This window comes from Carya illinoinensis, chromosome 11, assembly GCF_018687715.1.
Source record: "Carya illinoinensis cultivar Pawnee chromosome 11, C.illinoinensisPawnee_v1, whole genome shotgun sequence".
Taxonomy (NCBI): domain Eukaryota; kingdom Viridiplantae; phylum Streptophyta; class Magnoliopsida; order Fagales; family Juglandaceae; genus Carya; species Carya illinoinensis.
In genome coordinates this window covers 3,733,277-3,749,996 of record NC_056762.1, presented here as the reverse complement: position 1 = coordinate 3,749,996, position 16,720 = coordinate 3,733,277, and the positions used below count along the sequence as shown (strand labels likewise).

General features: G+C 37.3%; 1 protein-coding gene across 1 annotated transcript; it reads left to right on the top strand.

Annotated features, from left to right (window-relative positions):
* Positions 1-2,161: 2,161 nt before the first annotated feature.
* LOC122282129 lies at positions 2,162-6,111 on the top strand. The gene is made up of 5 exons (XM_043094089.1): positions 2,162-4,524; positions 4,820-4,907; positions 5,011-5,258; positions 5,362-5,786; positions 6,101-6,111. Exons 1-5 carry the CDS (start codon positions 2,162-2,164, stop codon positions 6,109-6,111), a joined length of 3,135 nt encoding a protein of 1,044 aa, XP_042950023.1.
* Positions 6,112-16,720: the final 10,609 nt, after the last annotated feature.

Sequence of the window (16,720 nt, the reverse complement as noted above, 5' to 3'; positions counted from 1 at the left end):
GCTCCTATGTAGATAGATATCTTCACCAGAACATCATCAAACCGTGTCTCATTGATCGAATGATCCGTTTGACTGGCCTTATACATAAATATCACTTTTGTTCAGAGAGTAGAGAAATTAATTAATATATTGTCTACTACTTCTATATGCATTATACCATGTAGAATATATACATGATGCCGGCCATGATCTTCTTTTTCTTTCTGACTTCTTTCTTAATTAATTTCCTGTTTTTATAATGAATCATTGCCTACGTACGTACATACCTTCATTAATTACGTAGTGTGTAGGAATTACTACAATATATTTGCAAAGAAATTAATACACAGGCAGACAAAAACTATAAAAGAGAGGCATTAATTTTTGGCTTCAGGCTCCAGTTTGCCAGCACTTAATTTGGCAAAGAAACATGGAGTTTGACACTTAACTATACTATATATACACTACATAAAATAAGGGATTTTACCACGAATATTGTAAAATCCCATGACAAATTCGTGTGGGCAATATGGAGCTAGTAGAGACTAAAAGGAGCCAACGCATAAAGTTTTCCCAAATGTAAATAGAATCCAGAAAGGAATTTTCTGTAGCAAGTCCCCCTTCATTGACATTAGAGTTTCTAGATTTTATGGATTGTCCCAATTTTACGTTTATATGTCTTTCCATGCACATTGGACTGCTGACTTCAATGGAGCTATTTTGAAGTCATAGAGTACATTGGATTAGGTAAACCCTCTTGAAAGCCTTGGTGTTTCTACAAATCCACACCCCATATAAGCATGAATATAAGGCTACATTATGATACAGCCCCAAATTAGTGTCTTCTGGGGGTTATATTGGTTTATGTTATGTCCACTGTCCAATAGGTAATATAAGGTTTTTTAATTTATTACAAGCCAAATAAGGTCGTACATGGGGCTGATTTTCCTCAAATTGAAAACATACATCTAAGTTGAAAGCTCTTTTCCAGCTGACATTAATGTATAGTTTGTGAGGTTTAAATGCAAATATACTGATGACGTAAGCAAGCAGAGCCATATAACTAGTGCGTAATGCATTTGCATTCATAGAACAATTTCATGATACTTAGAACATTTGGCCTTGAAACTGTAAACTTTTGCATGGAATATTTGAAGCCTATCTACTTCCCAAGCAGTTGCAGTCCTGAAATATATGCATGGGACCCTCTTTTCCCATGGTGACATATACAGCAGGAGCTCATGGATATCTCGATAGGTAGTGCATGCGAGAATAGAGAACAAATATCCCATTGTTTGTCTACCCATAAATTATAGCAACTTTATGGTTTAGTTTGGAACTTGCCATTTACATGCAACAAAAATCAATCTGGAAAACTGAAATCTATAATTAAGAAATCTGCTTCCCATAGCAGATGAAACCTGCTTGCTACAAGAATCTCTCTTGTTGTAATCCTACTATGCTTGCCTTATCTGCTTGTACTATGGATATTTCACTACTTGATAATGCAAGTTTTATTAAACTATTAATACCACCATCTATATAGGCCATTAGCATCTAAGCTGTATATTGCATTACTTTTCGAATTTTCTTATTTTCTAGGTGTTATTCATAGATAAACTCTTATAAAATGTGCCTGTTGTTGTACATATAAACCAGTTATATGTATATATATAAATGTACTTTTTGGAACATGTGGTGTATGGTAATTATAGAAGAGAGGGTAGGAATGTTGTATTCCTTGACAACATTCTTTCTTCTTCATTATAGTAAGGAGCAATTTAGAATATGCACAGTTCACTATATTGCATGTATACTCAGATCTATGAGAGTAGGGCATATCATCCATAAAACTAAATTGGTGGTGTCCAATAGGATTGAGCCCATTTACCAGGTATCTTGACACCGCCTTTAGTAACAACTGTGTTAGAGTCATCCAATGTTCACCAAAAAGTTTTGGCTACCCCCTTCAATATCATGTACTAACAGTTATAAATCCATACGTATTGCTCTCGATCTTACCACTCCAATGAAACTTTGAATTTACTTTCGCATGCTGGTTGGGGCTTTCCTTCAACTAGTTTCATGATAATGGATATACTTGCTTTCTTTAACCGTCATATTCAAACCAGAATTTTCTCATATCCTTGTTAACTCGTACCATTCCTTGTCACACATACAGATGGATAAGGCTTGGATGCATATTGAAGATAGAATGCGTTCTATCGAATATGCTGAAGGCGTCAAACATTTCATAGAGCTGGCAAAGGCCCATTCACCGGGTAGAGACTGCATTAGGTGTCCATGTAGGAGATGTCGAAATCGAACTTTCCATCCCATTTCATTGGTTCAGGATCACTTGTTCATCGTAGGTATTGATACATCTTATTCTGCATGGATTTTCCACGGCGAGAAGGAAACAGAAAATGATGCCGCATTTTCTGATGAAGAAGTTCCTGATGATGATAACTACAATGACTACATTGATGATGTAGATGAGATGTTAGATGACATCCGTGTGGGATCCTTTATGGATAATTCTGGTAGAACAGAATTTTATGTAGACGACGGGCTGTCACGACACACCGCTGAGGCTCCGATACTGGGTAATTTCGACGAGTTACTGGAAAATGCACGAAAGCCACTTTATCCAAACTGCACCAACGTTTCGAAACTATCATTCATAGTCAAGTTGCTTCACATAAAGACAGTTGGGGGTTGGACTGTGAAGTCTTTTGACATGGTTATTAAGCTGTTGCAAGCAGCATTTCCTCAAGCACTGTTCCCCGCCTCATACCACGATGCTCGCCGCTTACAGCAGGGTTTGGGATTTAGTTACACAAAGATCCATGTATGCCCAAATGATTGTGCATTGTTTTGGAAGAATCATGCTAATAAAGACGAGTGCCCTAAATGTAATGCATCTAGGTGGGCCTTAAGTACAACTAACCAACAGAGGATACCCCAAAAAGTCCTCCGATATTTCCCTTTGAAGCCGCGGTTGCAAAGGCTGTTTATGTCTAAAAAGACTGCCCAATCCATGAGATGGCATGTAGAAGAGCGTGTTGACGACCCCAACTTCATGAGACATCCAGCTGATTCTACTGTATGGAAAGATTTTGATAACAAACATCCTTGGTTTGCTCAAGATCCTCGTAATGTTAGACTTGGTCTAGCAAGTGATGGGTTCAACCCATTTAATAATATGAGCAAACCGTACAGCATTTGGCCAGTGCTACTTGTGTCGTACAACTTGCCACCTTGGTTATGCATGAAAGATCCATACGTGATGATGTCATTATTGATCCCTGGACCAAAGGCACCGAGAAATGATATTGATGTGTTCTTGCGTCCCCTAATAGATGAGTTGACAGAATTATGGGTAGAGGGAATTCATACATATGATGCATACAAACGAGAATCTTTTCAATTGAGGGCTGCGTTACTCTGGACCGTCAATGACTTTCCTGCATACGCAAATCTGTCCGGTTGGAGCACGAAGGGTAAGTTGGCATGCCCTACATGTAACTTAGAAACAAATTCTTTGTGGCTTGTGAATGGCCGGAAACATTGTTATATGGGCCATCGTCGGTGGTTGGTGCTAGATCATGCTTGGAGAAGGAAAAAGACAGCTTTTAATGGTAAGGACGAACACCGTCTCAAACCGAAAATTCTGGAGGGACAAGCTTTAATGGAGCAATTACATGAGGTCTCAAATTTGCAGTTTGGTAAATTATTAAAGAAGAGAAAACGTACACTGAATGAACTAAACTGGACAAAAAAAAGTATCTTCTTTGACCTACCATACTGGTTAGACTTGGGATTGAGACATAACTTGGATGTCATGCATATTGAGAAAAATATTTGTGATAACGTTTTGGGAACCTTGATGAATATTGAAGGCAAAAGCAAGGACACCGCTACTGCGCGTAGGGATTTGGAAGATCTTGGACTGAGGAAAGAATTACATTTACAGCATCATGGTAATCAAACTTCTATGAGTCTTGGTTGTTATATGTTAAACGTAAATGAGAGGAGGAGTTTTTGTGCACGCTTGTCAGAAGTTAAATTTCCTGACGGCTTTGCCTCGAATATTGCCCGATGTGTCAACGTTTCTGAAGGAAAAATCATGGGTATGAAGAGTCATGATTGTCATATCTTGATGCAATATTTGTTGCCGGTTGTTATTGGTGGGTACCTACGACCCGATGTGCGTCGATGTTTAATAGAGTTGTGTTCGTTTTTCAAGGAATTATGTGGTCGAACACTAGACATAACAGTGTTGAAACGGCTTCAAGCTAATATTCTCATCATTCTTTGCAAACTGGAAATGATATTCCCACCTGCATTTTTCGATATCATGGTGCACCTTGCTATTCATCTGCCAGATGAGGCTTTGCTAGCAGGACCTGTCCAATACAGGTGGATGTACCCTTTCGAGAGGTATATGGGTAAGTTCAAACGGTATGTCCGCAACAGAGCCCATCCAGAAGGCTCAATTGCAGAGGCCTATTTGCATGTGGAGTGCCTGACATTTTGCTCTATGTACTTGAATGATATCGAGACTAGACATAATTGAGAGGAACGGAACATTGACACAGTTGGGCAGAGCTCCCTAGAGCCAAGTTTATCGGTTTTCTCCCAAAAGGTTCGCCCTCTAGGGGCAGCCCAAATTTCAAAATTAGATGAAGCTCTGTTGGCCAAGGCCACGTGGTATGTCCTTAATAATTGCCCGGAGATTGAGGACTATTTAGAGTAAGTACACCCTTGTAAAGCATGTTCAACATTCTACTTCGTGTACGTCATGTTGAATACGTTATTAAAGCATGAATCTTTGTAGGGACCACCGTAACAATATGCAAGAAGAGGACCCAAGTAACTTCAAGCATAGGCACCAAATGCAATTCCCAATGTGGTTCAGAACACGTGTATGTTATTCTCTTTTTTCATTTACCAATCATTTTCATTTATAAAAGTGATAACGTCATTTTCTATATTACTGTAATGACATGTCAAATACTTTAATGTTAGATTGCCGAGTTGCATGCAATGACTCCCCCCGCGGTGACCGATGACATATTTGCTTTAGCATGTGGGCCAGATCCATTGGTCGCGAGATATGCCAGTTGTATAATGAATGGAATTCGATTTCACACAAAGGAGCTTGAAGGGCATCACCGCACCCAAAACAGTGGGGTTGTTGTTCATGGCGACCATGAAGGAGTGCCTGTTGACTTCTACGGCGTGTTGCAAGACATCATAGAATTACGCTATATGGGGTGGCGTAAGTGTTTTCTTGTTTAAATGTGATTGGTGGGACATTGGTGATAGAAGAAGGGGGATACATGTTGGGGACCACTTCATGAGTGTTAATACTTCTAGGCAATGGTATAAAGATGAGCCGTTCGCCCTCGCTTGCCAAACGTTGCAAGTATTCTACATCAAGGACCCGAATTGGGGGGGAAGTTGGCATGCGGTACACAAGATAACCAATAGGAATCTTTATAATATTCGCCACAAGACCTCGGACGTGCATGATGATGCTGATGATGACGATGATGGGTCGGACACTCTTGAAACTGAAGATGAGAGTGATACTGATGTTATTCATTATGTCTCAGTTAATGAAACTAGCCCGGAGACGCTCAATCCAGTGACCCGAGGAGATTCAGACAACTTGCCGGTTGATTCGTCAACCATGTCACCTAAACAATTGTGTAGAGAAACTGACGATGAGGATTGTGTTGATGATGAAGACCTTAACCGGCAATTTGATATGGAGAACATGCCTGCTGTGGATAGTGATGGTATTGATCTAAAACCTCAATTCCATTGCCTGGACTATTTTAGATTGATGGTTTATCATCTCCTTTTATTTAATGCATGTAGTCTCTAATTAATGGAGGCTTATGTTAATCAATTCTACATAGCTATTGAAATGGCATTAAATGCTTCCATTGTTGTTTTCATGAATACATGCAAATTAGGAGAAAAAGATGTTTGACACACAAGCTTTTTGTACCATTCTATTATAGTACTATCATGTACCTACATAATCTTATATATTGTATCTTGATTTTTATCGGTGCTTGACATCTGTTTTTATTTCCTCCGTTTGCAGACAGCGCCTGACTGTTCTTTCTTCCAAGATCATATGAGCACAAACTGTACGCCCGTGTGAAGCATAAGACAGATGAAGAAGTGGTCCAGCGTGGTTGCTCTCTCTACTTTGACTTGGAATGAGGAAACTTTGGTAATCAGAGGATTAGTTATCCCATTTCGTATATGCTGAATGTTGCTTGTTATACTAGACATGATTTTGGAATATAAGAGCATTCACATTGGTTTAGGCATATGCATATGCAAAATCACATCTTTTAGAGATCTAATTTGCCATACAAGCAAAATTTCCACATTGGCTTATGCAAATTTGAGACAAAATAATAATAAAATATTATCATTTTATTTTTATTTTTCTGCTTTTTTTTTAATAGGGTTTGATATTCAAATATGTAAAATATTTAAGTAAAATATTTTTTGGGGAGTGAATGAGTAAAATATGTAATAAAATATTTAAAGGTAAAATATGTAGAAAGAGAGTGGGAGGAGAGAAAAAGAATAAATAAAATATGTTTTGGAGAGTGAATAGTAGATCTTTAAACATGTAAAGGTACTGTTCATAGTTATGCAAATATTTGAAGATGCATAATCTAATGTAGATGAATTTAGGCTCATATTATGCAAATATGACTTTGCATATGCATATGCATAGACCAATGTGAATGCTCTAACATGCCTATGATCTTCCATGCTATGCTTGTGCAAATTTTCTCCCAATTGCCTGTTTTTGATAGATTTGATTATTAGTCTTATTTAAATACTTGTTAACCATGACCATACATTCACTTTCAAGAAAGAAGAGTCCAAAACAGACACTAAGCTGTAAACCCCTCAGTAACTAGAAAAGGTCATGAAATACAGATGCACTGCCTCTTATATCCATCTACATTAAGATATAAGCAGACCACTGGTGGAAATGGTCTGGCATCATACTCTGGTGCTTTGAATATAAGCTGGGCAGGAAATTAGTAGAAGGTCTAGAACATATTCACGAGTGAAGGGATTGGAAAACCAACTAGTTTCCGCTAGAAAAATTACCCCTGGTTGAAAGGTCACACTGAATACCTGAGCCCTTTACAGATTTAGTGTTGGTTATGAAATACAGATGGAAGCATAATAAGATTCAGATCTGTGTTATTTTTATTTTATTAATCTGGTACAGGCATCAAATCTGGATATCAGTTTACTGACCAAATTCACTCCCTTATAAAATGACCGGATCAATTCTATACAGTTGGACTGATGAATCCAACTGTATAGAATAATATGTTGCTGACAAAAACATGTATAATAATCTGGAATATGTTGTCCCATCTAACTCAATGACATCGAGTAGTTCAAATAAATCTTACATGGAAGCCTAATGACATAGTGGTTTGTGGTGGAGCACAGTTGGTTGATTTTACATAAAAAGCCTCTGGAAAATGTTGGAATGGATGCTGCTTTCAATTAAAATTACTCACTGTCTCCACCATTTTCAGACCTGAACAATGTCAAATCAGTTACCAACAGATATCATTGAAATAATGGATGTAGCATGTATTGGAAACCTGTTATATACAGGGCATTGGATTAGCTAAAGCAAGCATTGCCTCAGTAGTCAAGAAATAATTAGAAGAACTAGTAGAGACTGCATGCAGCATAAAAGATGACCTCAATGCGACGTACGTGGGAAAGATGCAGCCAATGGTGGAAGTCTTTGACCACCATTGTCATAGCATTCACCATAGTACATGGCAGAGTAGAAAATGGATTATAAAAATTTAAATGGTGTGAGCAAACGTATGGCAAGCTGAGTATGTAACATTTGGACGAAAATATAAGTTTGAGCGTACAAAAAGTTCAATTAGATTTGTTTTGTACAATAAACTGAGCTAAAAGGGCATGAAAGGGGGATAAGGTAACTGTTGCTACTATGACATACTGCTATGATAGTAGCAGAATGGAAATGGCATGAAATAGACCTAATAAAAGGAATTTATTAATGTTAGTTTTGTACAAACCTACTGAGATTAAAAGGGTATGAAAGGAGGATAAGGTAAACACCGACAAAAACTGAAGATATACTTGGTAATTATGCTATTATCAGTATGGTAAAGGCATGAAATGGAAGTGTTATAAAAAAGGCGCACACCAATACAAAGCCTGTTCAACTTTGGACCGATGCAAGGTTGTTAAGACTGTTATTTTACATGTTATCTGCCATATAATGGACATGTATTCACCATATTGGGCTATCTTGGATGTAAATAGATTCCAAAGTCATAATTTTACAACGCGGTAAACGGTCGATGTATCGGACATATTGGAAAAAAGGCATAAATCTGGAAAGTTAAATGAAGAATACGTTACACTGATAAATCGAGCTAAAAGGGAATTAGAATAGCATCTAAAAAATTTAGGCATAAACCAATATTTCGAAGAGGGTTTTACTTCCATAAGTGGCTGACTTACGTAATGTGAACTACGCTTATCTAAATTACATTGAAACAATTCAAATGCAGTGGTAGTGATGATGGTATAAGGCACCGGAATGGCTAAACAAGCATGGTGCATGGGTATACGTGTATGTGTTATAGTAGAATAGGTTGATAATGAGATATAGCAAGCATTTTACCAAAGTTTATAATTGAAACAAGACCTTGGTAGATTTGTTATATGCCAAGGGACAAGTCCAAAAAATTACTTTTAAACATATTACAAAAGGTGGTGTCCAAAACACACACTAAGTGCACCTTGTATGCCAATGGGTCCCACAGGAGTAAATTTTGAGGCTTTTAGACAAGTGGTGTCCAAACAGACAAGTCTTGACTTGAATCAACTAACGTCTCATCAGAGGTATATGTAATGTAAACTGGGCAGAAAAAGTGGTGTCTCAAATACTTGTTTTATATAAATGATTATGCCAACTGGGGCCCAGCAATATTTAATAGATTTGGCCTTGTGTCCAAATTGTATGGACACAACAATAACATCCTGACAAGATACTCACCGTGATAATATACATAAGTCCGGTTATCATGGCCAGCCAAAAAAGGTATTTAGTTGTATAAAGCATGTTGCTTGCAGCCTTAAATAAAAGAAATAGATATCATTGGCGGCTGATTCATTATTAAAACTCACATAAATACTAACCCAGTGCGTTTTAATATACACCACATACAAAGCTGGGCAGCCCCTGTCCCAATGCCAAGGTGCTTGAGATAACACTTAACCACGTACACATATATAATTAGACACATGGCTAAGCTGTAAGTCCATACGCGGGAAACTAAAATTTTTATGTTGCTAGCGGTTCTTTTAACTTTGGAAAACATGTGAGCTCGCGCCAGTGTCTGAGGCTGAAGTGACAGAAGCTGGCTTTTCATCATAGATTAGTGGTCGGGTACCTAAGGGCAGAAAAGTGGTGAGTTTGCTCTAGGTTCCAGTAGGGCTTTTCTCATATAAGCAATGAGAAAAGGTGTACACACTGAATATATGTTGATAAGTACTCACTGAAGCCTGGGATCCGAAAGAAAACCTTGAAGACTGCACACAGCTCTTCCTCTTCGCAACCAAACAGACCAACATATTGAAGATAGAAAAGGTAAACCCTATTTTCACCCCACAATCACATCCTTAGTTTCCACTAAGCAAATGTCTTTTTTGCATGATGGTTTTTCTGTGGGACATATAATGTTCATGTCAAAAATGCCTCCTTTTAAAGAAGATTAAAGCTTTCAGGTTGCTATGAAAGTTGATATAGTACAATGCACTTTTCATATATTGTAGGAAATCTGACTTTTTGCCTGTTTGGATAATTAACATATGGGTTTGCATATTACCCATAATTAGAAGAACAGAGTACAAACAAGTTTGGTGGGGTGGTAGTCAGATTCAGACCCAGTGGTTAATGTTAGTTGGGTTTTTGTCAAGCATTGTTGCTGTTGCTAGTGAAGCCATTCAGGCTAGCTGCATACCCGGCAGGGTAAGAGTTGTTTAGAGCAAAACCTCATTGAGGTGCTTGGGGTTTGTTTTAGCAAATAATGGGTACTTTGGCCGAGAAAGTAAAGTTGCAAAAATGTGACAAGTCCGGAGATTTTAAGAGTACACCCTAAACTTCCTAACTCTAGTTGGAATAGTTTGAACTTCCTGGTATAATCCATGAAGTTGAGTGCTAAACTGAACTGTTTACAGTATAGGGTGTATCTTTTTTGATCTTCCAACTGCATCCAAGGTGTTAAGTATATTTGTCATGTGAAAAGGGGCAGCAATGTAGTTCCAAATAAGTAGCTAATGGGTACTAGATTATAACTAGTAAAAATTAGAGAGAATAGATGCCTTACATTGTGTTTGGGAAATGAAAGGGGGGAAATATTTTTCCCCCTGTTGCAGGTTTCAGTGAAAAGTTGAACAGCTTTTCACATTTAAAAAAAAGAGGGGTCAACTACAAATGATTTGAGTTTTGTAACCTGAGGACACGATGGCAAATTTTCAGGCACTTTCAAACATCCTTATTTACTTACAACAATGTAATGGTGGCTTCATAATCCGAATAAATAAAGAGAAGAAAAAGAAACAACAATATTTAGGTGCAGAGGATAAATATTGTTACTTTATACATGATTATCAAATATATATTCAGTCACATATTATACTTATGGGAATAAACATTGTAGGTATTAATGGTGATATTTGGAAAAAGAGGCCGGAGGGGAAGAATTAGACCTCGACGTCCGCTCATAGTAGCGAGCTCTAGTGATGAAGCTCCAGTTCAGGTGCCTCCAACAAGGAGCCTAAGAGATTATGTCAATCCCATATTTAATGCATCAAATGGAGCAGTACCAGCAGTTTCTGAAGAAGTTCCAGATTTGGTGCTTCCCACGAGTAGCCTAAGAGATGAGGAGGATACTTATGTTGATGCCTCACAGGAAGCACCACCAGCAGTGGGCATAGAAGAGTCTCAACCTGCAATTGAACAGCAGGATGGAAATGAGGGGGCCAACAGCACAGGTTTGTTAGTATAGTATGCTTGGTTTGCATTCATAACATGTAAATAAGCTGGTTCTACTTGTTGTATTTAGTAGTGAACCAGCTTCCCTATTTAACTAGTTTATTTATGTTATTCACAGTTACAGTGCCACCCATTAAAAAAAGAGGCAGAGGGCCTGCTAAGGGTACTATGTTTGAGAGGTTACGAAAGATGGGGAAGATCCCATTAAATATAAAGGATGGGCATAGAGGCCCATCATGCGAAAATGCCACAATATTCACTAGTCGGGTGAGCTGGATTATAAGAGTACATGCTGATATGAGACATGCAAGTTGGAGTGTGATAGATGAGAAGGAGAAGCACGAGCTCATCAATCGTGTTAGAGTAGGGGTTCCCAAATTTGTGGTTTATGTTGTTATTTATGAACAACTTGGTTATAGTACATTTTGAATGACAGTTTGAATGTGATAATTTATTACTATGTCTATGCAGGCTGACTTCGTGTTGGATTGGAGTAGAGACAATCATCGCGAAGCTGTAGTAAACACACTAGCTAATAGGTACAACGCTTACCACTATGAATTACACAAACATTACAAGAAATTTGATTCGCATGAGGAGGCATTAGCTGGTCGGAAGGAATGGGTGGAGCCACACGTATGGGAGTGGCTATGTGAAATGTGGGCCAGCCCCAAATTCAAGGTTTGGGATTCTGGTTTTATAATCAGTTGCAATTTGAGTCCATACAATTGGGTCCAGTTTTTTTCATCCATCTACAAATATATATGTATTTATACATAAATACACTTTCAGGAGATCTCATACATAACTCTAAGTGCATGACAATATTTATTGGTTGTCATATTTCAGGAGCAATCTCGTAGGAACAGTAACAACAGGAAAAAACAGAAGATTAAACATACAAGTGGGAGGAAATTATTTGTTAGGCTTATGGAAGAGAGGGTAAGCTAGATGTTTCTTTGTAGAAGTGAGTCCTATGTGTTATGGATTCATTATTGTTTGTGAGGCTTAACTAACTAGATCATGTTTATTTGAAGGGTAAGGAGGCTTGTAATATGATAGAGTTTTACAAAGAAACACACTGGTCCAATAAGAAGGGTAAATGGATCAATGCAGCTAGTGAACACAATTATGTGAGTTATCTTAATTTCCCTCTGATTTCTAATTATATAATGGGCTTATGCATGGCAGATTTTAAAATAGCATTTACGGTGTTATTGTATTTTCTTTCAGAATCTGATGCTTGAGAGGTTGGGTGAGAAAGAAACTGAAGAGGATGTTGAACTCGACAATGGTGATGTTTTCAAAGAGGTGTTGGGGTTCAAATCTGGCTACGCACTAGGTCTGGGCCACTTTGTCATACTTGAGCCCTCCCCATTTCTGAAAAAGAACAAGGCATTCAAACGTATAGCTGAGGAGAATGAAAGAAACAAGGAATCTGCTGACTTATATAAGAGTAAACTAGAAGCACTGCTGGGTGATATGGCTGAGCTGCGAAAACAGTTTTCTAAGCATGACAAACAAATCATGGCCATATCCTCACATTTGGGGTCAAGTAGGGAGTCTCAACAAGAGACTCAAGGAGATTTATAAAATTCCTAATATATTGTAAAGGTTTTTTGAAGAAGGTCATGGGGATATAACTAGTTTTTGTTCCCCCTATCGCTTTTGGAAACAATTATAATGTATTTATTTTGATCAACTGTGGGGAAAGGTTGGGGGTCATGTTTTGTGAAAAAAGGGATGGGAGGTGTTCCATGTAAGTGGACACAGGTTTTTGTTTTGGGAATTCCATAAACTACTTTAATATGGGAATGGGTACTAGATTATCATATGTGTTACCATCAGGTGATGGTTTGCTGCTGAATGAGTGAGTATATATTTCAAAAACACTATGAAGTAGTGTTTGGAAGTTCCTGGATATTTGTAAAATGATTGGGTACAGTTAAATGCAAATCATTTTGATTTTTTCACTTCAGGGAAACACAAGTAGTGCATCAATGGATCTGCATATAAGGGTTCCAGCAGGTTTATTATTTTTCAGTGATGGAAGGCATTATTGGAAAGTCATGGAAGTAACATTGTTTGGCAACCACCATGCGAAGTGACCTATATAAGGTAATTGGACAAGTTCCAGATTGGGTGATGGTAGCTTAAATTTTCTGTCAAAATTCTTGGTTTATGTACAATGATTTTTGATATTTTCAATCAATAGATGATGTTATATGCTCCTTAGGGTAGTCCATAACAATTTGATTATTAGAAATCATTGTACATGTTTTAGGAAAATGCATCTGCTTAGGAAATGACTAGTGGGTTGATACAGGTAATTAGGTGGAGTATGAATTGGGGGGGAACCACAGTAATTATCTGTATTTAGAGAATAAGCCACCTTCATATGTTTGGTTTGATCAAAATTGGTGGTTCATATTGTAACCCACATCAGATTATTACATTTTGAAGTCCAGATTTGGGCTATATATATGTTAAAATTGAAAAGGTTAGAGTGAAAAGGTTTAAAATTCATTTACTTAAGACTCATGATATTATATCAGAATCTGAATGAGGAATCCATATGGATGTTAAAAAATCCTCAGGCTTTCACGTGCACTGTAACTCACTAGGTCACTCACTAGAGTTGAATGGCAAGTTAAGCAACTACCACAATAACTGGATGTGTATAATGATATCGATGACTTTGGTTATGATTGGTTGTTTTAAAAACATGTGTTGGAGCTGTAATGAATCCTCATTGGACACAGATATCACAATTTATATTTAAGTATGATTTTTTCATGGTGCACTCAAAACCGGATTTTGAATGCAGCAGGATACCATAGGTAATTATATAACATTGAATTATGATGCTTGTAGCATGAATATAGCAACTTGATGAATATTGCCCTGTTTTGCATAATGTGCTGGGAAAAAGGCAGCTTCAAGTTTTAATTTTTCAACAGCAAATGACCAACAAAAATATTAGGGATTACTAACTCAGCAGGTAACTGTTGATGGAAAATGGGGTTTAAGAAGTATAGTTTAACTTTAGTTTGCAGGAATTCACAATTTATGAAAGAAAAACTAAACACCTCAATAGGCTTTTATTAGCACCTTAAATACATCATTTCATTATGATAGGTTAGGACTTGGCATTTACACAACAGAATCCCAATAAATTCTTCTCCACTATATTGGCCAGTTCTTCCATATGGAAATGACATCTACATAGATATCATGTTGTAACACCATGTATACAAATGGATACCAAGGGTAATTGATAACAATGTGCCATCACCTTCATTGTAGGGACTGCACCCTCTTGTATTTGGTGTCAATATCTGAATGTAAACTTTAATTGTTGGATAAAAACCTACTGATGCAGCAGGAATTTTCAGAATGCAATCATGGGATTGCATTCTAACATCCCTGGATGGAATATTGTTCATGAGCAGATATATTAATTAGTGCTAAGTAGGATGGTTCCTATGATTTTGTTGTCATTTGTTGAAGTTAGATTGTTGATTCTCCTAGAATTGTAGGGCTACTACTGCTGCTGCTAGTGTTTTAAAAAAATTCATAACATCATGTATGAATAAAGTTTTCAGGTCAATATTCATTCAGCCAGTGGATATTTTCTGGTATAGAGAGGCATGTGGGCATCAGGATCAGCTGGTAGTATCAAAGAAAAATGGTGAGATCAACCGTTACATATGTCATACCTGCTTTCAATGGAGCTACCAGTGAACTTTACGTTGGAGGGAGGTTATTCTGCTGGAAGTGTATCCCCCATGCAGAATTGTGTAGTTGTTGTATGCATATAGGCTAAAGTTTGTTAAAAACGCTGATGACCCTCTTCTCCTTCCCACAAGGTAAACATTAATTTTCCATTTCCCTCAAAGACTATGCATATTGGAACATTCCTGATCAATGTTATAAATATATATATGGGGCAATAGTTTTGAATGGATTTGTTGTCTGTATCCCAGCACAGTTATGTTTAATGGGTGTTTAGTTGTAAGAAACAGGGGAACGTAATTAATGTATGGGAATTATGCTTACATTGTTAGTTGTGGGAGAATTGTTGGTAAATGGTGGTGTCTATCTCGATCAACTCATGGAGAATAACTCGTGGGTATCAAGATATAGTACAAGAATCCATAAAAGGTTCCTTGCCACAGGATATTTCCATGTAAAATATAGGTATTACATGGAATATGGTTGTGGGGAAAAATCACCCACTTAAAATTCGACACATTTCCTAAAGGTATTTCTCATGGACAAATTTTTATTCCTAGGAGTGACGTTTTGTGGGGAAAAAAATAAACTCTTTGTTTATTAAGATTTTTCCCACGGCAATTTAATTCATGTAAATTATGTAATTCCCACCGAAACCAATCATGGGTAATCAGCAAATATATGAATGGAGAAGGGCTTATTTGCCACAAAACAAGTAGTGGCTAATAAGTATACCCACAAAATTCATTTGTCACTGTTGCATCTTTCCCCACGAATTTTTAAGGAGGGACTTGCTTCATTACCCACGAGTACAACTTATGGGAAAAATACCATTGCACAAAGGTAGCGCTGGTGGGAATTACTCTATTGCCTATGAGTTGTACACGTGAGAATTATACCTTTTCCCACGGATGGATCTAGTGGCATTATCTCTTTTACCCATAATATTGATAGCAATTTTATTGGCTTTTGCGATGAAGTGTAGAGTTTTTAACCACGGAACATTCCGTGGTTAAAAACATTCAGTCCCCACCAATTAGAGTTATCATGGGAAATTGAAGCATTTGCGGCGAATTATATGCCACGAGACTCCCACGGGCAGAATTTGTGGGAAAAAGTATATCCCCGCCAAAAATTGGCTTTTTGCCACGAAAAGCCCCCTCGGGGAACGTGGAAATTTCTTGTAGTGAATTCCCTTACTCAAAAGATTCTGGTCATTCTTATTCGAAGGGGAATGCCTCAAAACGATCAAACCTATATTCACCACATCCTAGGCCTTTCCAAGATACCATTTAAGAAGGAAAAAGTAACCTGCAATTGGCCTCACACCAAGAGCACTAGTGAAATATAAAATTCCGGCCCTCTTTTTTACTATTATATCTAAAAAATCTAGGTCACCTGTAATTTTTTTTTTCTTTTTTAATCGAGTAGTTCAGTTTTAGTGGGCATTTTCTTACTATATAAATTTAGACCGTATAAATGGATAATTTTAGATAATCGTAAAAAAGAGTATTATGAGTTTGAATAAGACATCTAAAGTTGTCGATCAAATAACTCTAAAACTCATTTTGGGCCACAGAAACCCAGTATCACACAGCAAACATTGTCAAATAAATCATGCTAGGGCAACCGAGAGTGGCCTGGAGGATTTCTATAGAGGAGTGCAAAGTGCACTTTTTTTGTTTTTTTCAGTCATTTTTTGAACCCCTTTAAACATTTTTAAAAAAAAAATCACAAGCTCATTTAAAATCCTTCCTTAACAATTAAGTTAAAAAAAAAAATGAATCGATAGCTTTTGTCAGGATACATTCTTGGTAGATGCATCATTTCCCTTGTCAAATACATCGGAAATGTAAACTTCAAATGTACGTACAAAACTAAAAAAGTATCAAA

Coding starts and splice junctions, on each gene's coding strand:
- LOC122282129 (XM_043094089.1), top strand. CDS start 2,162: ATGGATAAGGCTTGGATGCATATTGAAGATAGAATGCGTTCTATCGAA. Junction 4,908..5,010: donor CAATGTGGTTCAGAACACGT/GTATGTTATTCT, acceptor CTTTAATGTTAG/ATTGCCGAGTTGCATGCAAT. Junction 5,259..5,361: donor ATAGAATTACGCTATATGGG/GTGGCGTAAGTG, acceptor TAATACTTCTAG/GCAATGGTATAAAGATGAGC.